The sequence below is a fragment of the Vespula pensylvanica genome, chromosome 18, assembly GCF_014466175.1.
Source record: "Vespula pensylvanica isolate Volc-1 chromosome 18, ASM1446617v1, whole genome shotgun sequence".
NCBI classification, from domain to species: Eukaryota; Metazoa; Arthropoda; class Insecta; order Hymenoptera; family Vespidae; genus Vespula; species Vespula pensylvanica.
Genome location: NC_057702.1, coordinates 2,077,601 through 2,084,864, shown reverse-complemented (window position 1 = coordinate 2,084,864; position 7,264 = coordinate 2,077,601). Strand labels below are relative to the sequence as shown.

Below are 7,264 nucleotides of genomic sequence, written 5' to 3'. Positions count from 1 at the left end.
CTTTAAAACGGTTTTTGAATCAAGTCTCTACGACTTTCCGTTCCGGAGATATCGTCTTCGAAAGATTTTCATTCATAATTCGTCTACTACAGCTGTTCGTAGTAATAGTAGTAGTAGTAGTAGTAATTCGGTCAGCTGAGTTGCGTAAATTCTTGGAATTTATGTAGGTCAGTGTGTCACGAGCTAATTTGAATGAAATTATGTAGGTCACTGGGTCAACGTAAACGTTTCCATTTATATTGGAATATCTCCGGAACTAAAAGTCGTAGAAACTTGATTCAAATACCATTTTAAAGGGCAAAATATACCCTATTTTTTAACATATTGTTAATAATTAATTAACAATTTGTTATAAACAATTTGTTATAAACAAATTCATACGAAGTAAATTCATCTTATTTTATCAAAGAAAAAGATTCAGATTACGACTCCACTTATAAAATTGGGCAAATTGATAAATAATTTATAAACAAATTATTTTGTTTATTGAAAAAAATTATTTTTTTTATATTGTTAATAGCCATGATTTTCATTTACATGAGAATATCTTGGGATCTAGAAATCGTAGAGACTTGAAACGAATATCATTTTAAAGGGCAGAATATTTCCTATTTTTTAATCGCATTGTTAATAATTAATTAACAATTTGTTATAAACAATTTATTATAAACAAATTCATACGACCTAAACTCATCTTATTTTATCAAAAAAAAAGGTTCAGATTACGACTCCACTTATAAAATTACGCAAATTGGTAAATAATTTATAAACAAATTATTTTGTTTACCGAAAAAAATGATTTTTTTTTATATTGTTAATAGCCATAGTTTTCATTTACATGAGAATATCTCCGGATCTAAAAATCGTAGAGACTTGAAACGAAGATCATTTTAAAGGGCAGAATATTTTCTATTTTTTAATCATATTGTTAATAATTAATTAACAATTTGTTATAAACAATTTATTATAAACAAATTCATACGACCTAAACTCATCTTATTTTATCAAAAGAAAGGTTCAGATTGCTACTGATTTATAAAATTGATAAATAATTTATAAACAAATTACTTTTTTTATCGGAGGATCCATTTGTTTTTTACGTTGTTAAATCTTTTATTTACATGGAGATATCTCCGGAACTAAAAGTCATAGAAACTTGATTCGAATACGTAAAATAAGTGCAAGATAAGAGGAAAATAATGGTTTCTCCATATCTTTAAACAGAACAGAGATATACAAGGTGATCAAAGTTATTGCTTCACCCTGCATCTTCTCAGATTTCTACGTTTTCGATTAAAAAGCCTTTCCTGTGTAAACGGATATCAAAGTAACTCAATGTATTTCGAAGATAGAGATTCCAGATCTTCTGTTATCTTTGAAGACTATGTCCTATATATTTTCTTTTACCGTGCATTCTAGTTTTGGTAGAATTCCATTTAACAATAGGTACCAATGTTATTTCGAATCATATTTGTTCAACTATTATTATAGACTACTCTCGCCAGGAAAATAGATCTCGCCTTAAAATAGATCAATCGACAATTTCATGGTACAGAATTGTACCAGAAAAATAACTTTCTTTATCTCGACTCGATCTTCTTCAAATACTATTACCAGAGCTCTCGGGTCAAACTCAGAATAGATCGAATCGACAATTTAATGATATAAAATTATATAACGAAAATCTTCAATACTTTGTGCCTATTAATTATTAATTTATTTTCCTTCAAAATTAATGAAAATATATTCTGTTTTAGACTTATATAATATATACATACAAGCAACACGTTGTCGTTTAACTCAAGAAAAACTAATCCATTCAGTCTAGACGACGCACTTGAAGTCATTCAAAAGATATGTTATGATATGGAACGTCATTGGTAAAAAAAAAAATCTGGTTAAGACGAAGCCATACGTGCAGGTAAAAGGAAAATACTCTTTCTTTTTTTTTTTCTTTTTTTCTTTTTAAACACGTGCAAGGGATAGGAAATAAGAAAAATATAGGATAGATAGATATGCATTTGAGATCACGCGGAAGCCAAAGAAACATTATCTCTTTCGTCCCTTTAGTTCGATTAATCGTATCATAGGGGGGAGTTTCAAAGAGAATAAACTTTTTGTTCACGTTTCTCGAGCAGAGATATATACATAACGCCTAAGTTCGACTAGGAGAAGGTAGATACGGTGTAACGACAGGCCGCTCACCCCTGGCCAATATCGACCGAACGTTGGTACCTAGGTATAATACTAGTCTTACCATTATATCTCTCCCTCGTTTCTTTACCCTCGAATGGATCGAGTTACGATATTTATATGTAAGTACGTATGTCTTACCAAGTTAATAAGAACAATTTCATTTAACATTAGTGACATTAACAAATCATTTTCTATAACGATATATTAAAATTATCCATTTAAATTGTATTTATCTTGAAAAACGTTATTTTCCTTATAATACTCAACTATACTTATAATCTGGAGCGATCTTAAATAAACATACAAATACTTGAGTATATCCAGCTAAAAGAGTATAAACCTATCAACAAAGACAAAGAGAAAGAGAGAGAGAGAAAGGGAGTGGGAGTGGGAGTGGTTGGTTGGTATCGTTAACGGAAGGAAGATGACGATGATGACGACAATGGAGAATGACGCTAATAGCAATATAAGCTTTTATGAATATACGTAGGTGTAACTAAGGTGTACGAAGTGTAGTAGTAGTGAGAACGACAATAGCTACTAGCGGCAGCAAACCAGCCAGTCAGCCAGCAGCAGGTTGCTGGTTGGCGGGAAAACGTATTGGGGGCATCGATCCTGTCGGGTCATCGCGGGGTCTCACCGTTATAATGCACCTACATGTGCAATACTCGAACCATTGCACCTACGTGCACCCACACGACTCGATGCGCTCACCTGCGCACGCGAATCCAGCCATATTGCCGTTTCTATGCGTGCACACGATCACACGGCTCATGAGAGATTTCATGCGATCGCTCTTACACATCCTTAGCTTGTATTATTCTCGTATAATATCGTTCTTATCAAGAGAAAGAAAGAGAGAGAGAGAGAGAGAGAGAGAGAGGGAGAGAGGTCCAGGCCATATTGTGGTTATATGGTCATGGAGGCTACGTGTATTTTAGACCAACACTATCAAACGATTACAACCCTCTCTATAACTACCCTCTCCTCATATTCTTCCACACCCGAACTACCTCGATAGGTGCTCATGCCTTAGATATCGGCCTACCTATCGTGTTCTAATTTCTTAATGAACATCTACGTTACTGGAGCAAGAGGGTGTGAACTTTTGTGTTTTGATCATGTCGAATGATTATCGGCCTAGGCTTGATAGGAATTAATGAGAATGAAGATACGATTAATTGAAATTCATGCTGGGTCGGTTTTTCCTCTTTTTTCTTTCCTTTTTTTTTTTGTAGTTTTAAGAAATAGTAGAAACGAAAGGATTTAATTGGGTTCATTGTTTCAATGAATGTAGTTTTTGTCGTTTAGCCTGACTTGAATTCTTTTATTATTCCGATTAAAAATTTTCTTTCGTTCTTCCAAGAAGTCTTCTCAATTATCGAACCATCGATTTGCTTATCGTTGCACTGCAAGTAACGTGACACTGTACATGAATCATCCTCTTCTCCCTTTTAGAAAACGTATCCTATTAAATTACAAATGAAAGGACATATAGAAAACGCACGTTTCTTATTCCCGAGTTCATTTATTTTGATACATCTAACTGACATATCTCATTTTCTTTTTTACAGGACGTAGCATTTATCAACCCAGCCAACGTAGTGTTCGTCTATATGCTTGTAAGAGAACTAGTCGATGGAGACGAAGCTTCCGAGAGAGAACTTCGAGCAACCGTGTTAACGTGCCTCTATTTGAGCTATAGTTACATGGGCAATGAGATTAGTTATCCTTTGAAGCCGTTCCTCGTCGAGGATAGCAAGGATAAGTTTTGGGATAGGTGTCTGTTGATCGTCAATCGATTGAGCTCCGAAATGTTGCGAATCAACAGCGAGCCTGGCTTCTTCACGGAAATATTCGCTGAACTGAAGGTAGCGAGAAGTCTATGAAAATTTATTCCATAAATCTAATATATTTTTATCGAAATTGTATTACGCGTGTAAATCGTCAAAAAAAAAAAAAAAAAAAGAAAAAAAAGAAAGGAAAAGAAAAGAGAAAAAAAGAAAAGATATATGTAAGAGTTCAATGACAATCCAAAATATTTAATTAGGCTTGCGGAGCCGACGAGCGTGGCAGTCTATCTGGAAGTGGCCTCGAACGGAGTCTCGTCGTCTCCGGAGTCGCGGTACCCACCAAGGCGGCTTGACGGAGCTACACACACTTGTGGGTGCGCATCTACCCGCACGGCTGCGACGTCACGACGCTCTGACGACGGTCGGCACGACGACGAGGAGCTGCGATCGCAGCTTGACCCCTCCGCATCGACCTCGGCCTCGACCTCGACGTCGACGTTGCAACGCCAGCAAGAAACTCAGCAACAACAGCAGCAGCAGCCGCAAAAACAGCATCCGATTCATCAGGACATTATAATACAAGGCGGTCGTTGTCCATCGTGCGGTCAACGACGAAAAGAGGAGATCGTTTATACGATCGAAGATTTAGATGCGATCGAAGCACCGCCATTGGAGTCGACGAGAACGCCGCCGCCATCGGCAAGTCGAACCTGCAGCTGCGAGGTCTCCTCGTCGGTCGTCGATGCATCCATTGACGATGGGGATCGAGCCGAACTTCGTAAGTATCGTAGCGTCGAGGCTAGGTGGGCCAACACGAGTTTCCTCTCACCGGACGACGCGATCTGGGACTTGAAGAAACACGCGAGCGAAGGTACTGAGTTCCGTTGGGCACTTCATACTTCTAGCACTGACGTTGACTTGGCTAGAAAGGCCAAATGCAGCTGTCACAATTTAACCCCAGAAGAAAAGAAACCACACGATGGGGTACAACGAGGTGATCTTCGAAAGCATCACAGTGCTGAGACGGACAAGTGGTCGGTTAAGCCTGATTATTTGGCACCACCGATGCACGATCTTAGAAAACACAGTAGCGACGATACGAGGATGGCACGTGAAGCCAGATGGACTCTTCAGATACCTGAGGTATTACCCAATCCGAAACCTAGATGTACCTGTCCGAAGGCAAAGACGTTGCCTCCTTCTCCGTCGCCTGTCGAGCCACCGAAGCTCGTGGAAGAACAGTCGGAAGACAGGGTAGAAGAGGAGATACCGAAAGAGAAGGAACAACCCGAGAGAAGGATGGTTTATTCGAAATCTCTTACACCCGAGGAACCAGACGCGCCGTCGCACGAGAGGCCTGAACTGAAGAAACACGCCAGCGAAGGATCCAGATTAATTAAACAGGAGAGAGTGAAGGAACGGCCGAAGTTGGTACGATCTGCGCATCAAACGAAAAGCATACTCGGTATAACCGGTATGTCGAAGAAATGGGAACAAAAGGAAACTGTTGCGAGTCCGACCGAGGATAGTAGAAAACCTCGTGCTAAGTGGGCAATGAAGCCGCACTTTTCGTTGCCAGCGGAGAAGAAGGAATCGAGATGGTCGAGAGGAGACTCGGCTGATTCAGGCAAAAGTAAGAGTCTAAGAGAAAGACCAAGGTATAGCATTCGTAGGAGCATGTCGCCTGATCCGGATCCAAGGCAAATGACAAGACTGGAGAATAGGATCGTTCGACGTTTAATATCGCCTGAGATAACGGTGACGAATGCCAAATGGGCACCGTACGAGGACGCTTCGCCATTGCCGAATGTTGGGGTTAAAAAACGCGAGCAAAAGCATATCAGCGAGATCAAATGGACACCGTACGATGGTTCGCCTAGTGACGCTAGTGGTGGACCAATCCGAGAACCGACCATCGAGCCCGAGGAACCAAAGAGTTGGTCACCATTTCACAACGTTACACCGACTCATTGTCCACCTTTAGCAACCACGCAAGCTCGTACCGAGGAAGAAGACTTTCGTTGGCGTTTTCTCAACCAGGTATCGCCCTTCCCGATTTATCAGGGTGCCTGGAAGGACGAATCACCGGAGAAAACACCGATTAAGAGAGCGCCGAGTCCGATCGAGTCGTCGCCTGTTTGGTCACCGCAGGTACCGACCACCCCGGTTAAAAGACAGAGATCGCAACAGCAACAATTATCGGTACAAGCGTATTCCCCGGCTCAACAGAGGAAGAGCATTGTGAAGGAACGCCGTGGAGCATCCAAAAAGAAAGCCGCTCTTCGTGCCAGATCGGAAAGTGGTTATCAATTGGAAGATAGATTGGCACCGCCGCCACACACGATAGTTCGTGCCTCGAGCGAAGAGCCAAAAGGTAGACAGAGACCACAGTTGCTCAGATCCAAAGCCCTTCTCGAAGTTCCAACTACGATGGACCCTAGCAAGAGGTCCCTCAGCGAGGAGGTACCTCGTATGCGATCTCGTGAATTAGCTCGTGGACCCAACAGAGCTCGAAGCGAAGAGGTACCTAAGTACAAAGATCCTTGGTTCGCCAATGAGGACGACGAGGCCACCGAACTTCGGCAATACGTCACGACGGTCTAACTCTCGATTCGTTATCGACGAGAAGCATTTCTTTCATTTATCTCATATCTCCCACATCTCGATTCCTCATCGTCTTTTTAATCAAACATTATTTCCTTGATCTTGATTTGTCATACTCTTGTCGCTTTAAACAAGCGACCCTTTCCATTTGCTTTCCTTCACCAATGAAGATTCTACGATTGAATCCTGTGATATTTCGAGGATGGAAAGATTCTCTCTTTTTTTCCGGTTTATTTCTTTATATTATTTTATTTCTCTCTTTCTTTTTTTATATATGTAATTTATTTTTTTTAACGCAACGTACAATACCGGCAGACAGACGGCAATGAAAAGGAACTTCAACAAAGGGACCTTCGAAACAGGCGTTTTAAACTTCGTTGGCCTACGGGGAGAGGAACTACGATCGAGGAAAGAAAAAAGAAGAAGAAGGAAGGAAAAGAAGGAATAACCGAAAGAAAAACGAGGAAGATATATTCACAAAAATTTACGATTCTTTCCATAAATCAAAGTAATAAAGCTGCGTACGTCACGAGACAAAGAGGAGAGGGGTCAAGCATCGACGAATCTATCGTCTATTATTATTACATTTTAGTCTAATACAAAGCGCGAGACATTACGAAGCGATCGAACGAAGATCACAGCGTGTATTCCTTCGAAGGAAGGACATTGTC

General features: G+C 40.1%; 1 protein-coding gene across 1 annotated transcript in view; it reads left to right on the top strand.

Moving 5' to 3' along the window:
- The window catches only part of LOC122635597, a 12,398-nt gene that overhangs the window by 4,734 nt on the left and 400 nt on the right, over window positions 1-7,264 (top strand). The window contains exons 3-4 of the mRNA XM_043825979.1: window positions 3,771-4,012; window positions 4,247-7,264. The exon at window positions 4,247-7,264 is cut by the window's right edge and continues 400 nt beyond it. Coding sequence (XP_043681914.1) covers window positions 3,771-4,012; window positions 4,247-6,593 — 2,589 coding nt within the window. The 3' untranslated portion in view covers window positions 6,594-7,264. The remainder of the gene's footprint in view (window positions 1-3,770; window positions 4,013-4,246) is intronic.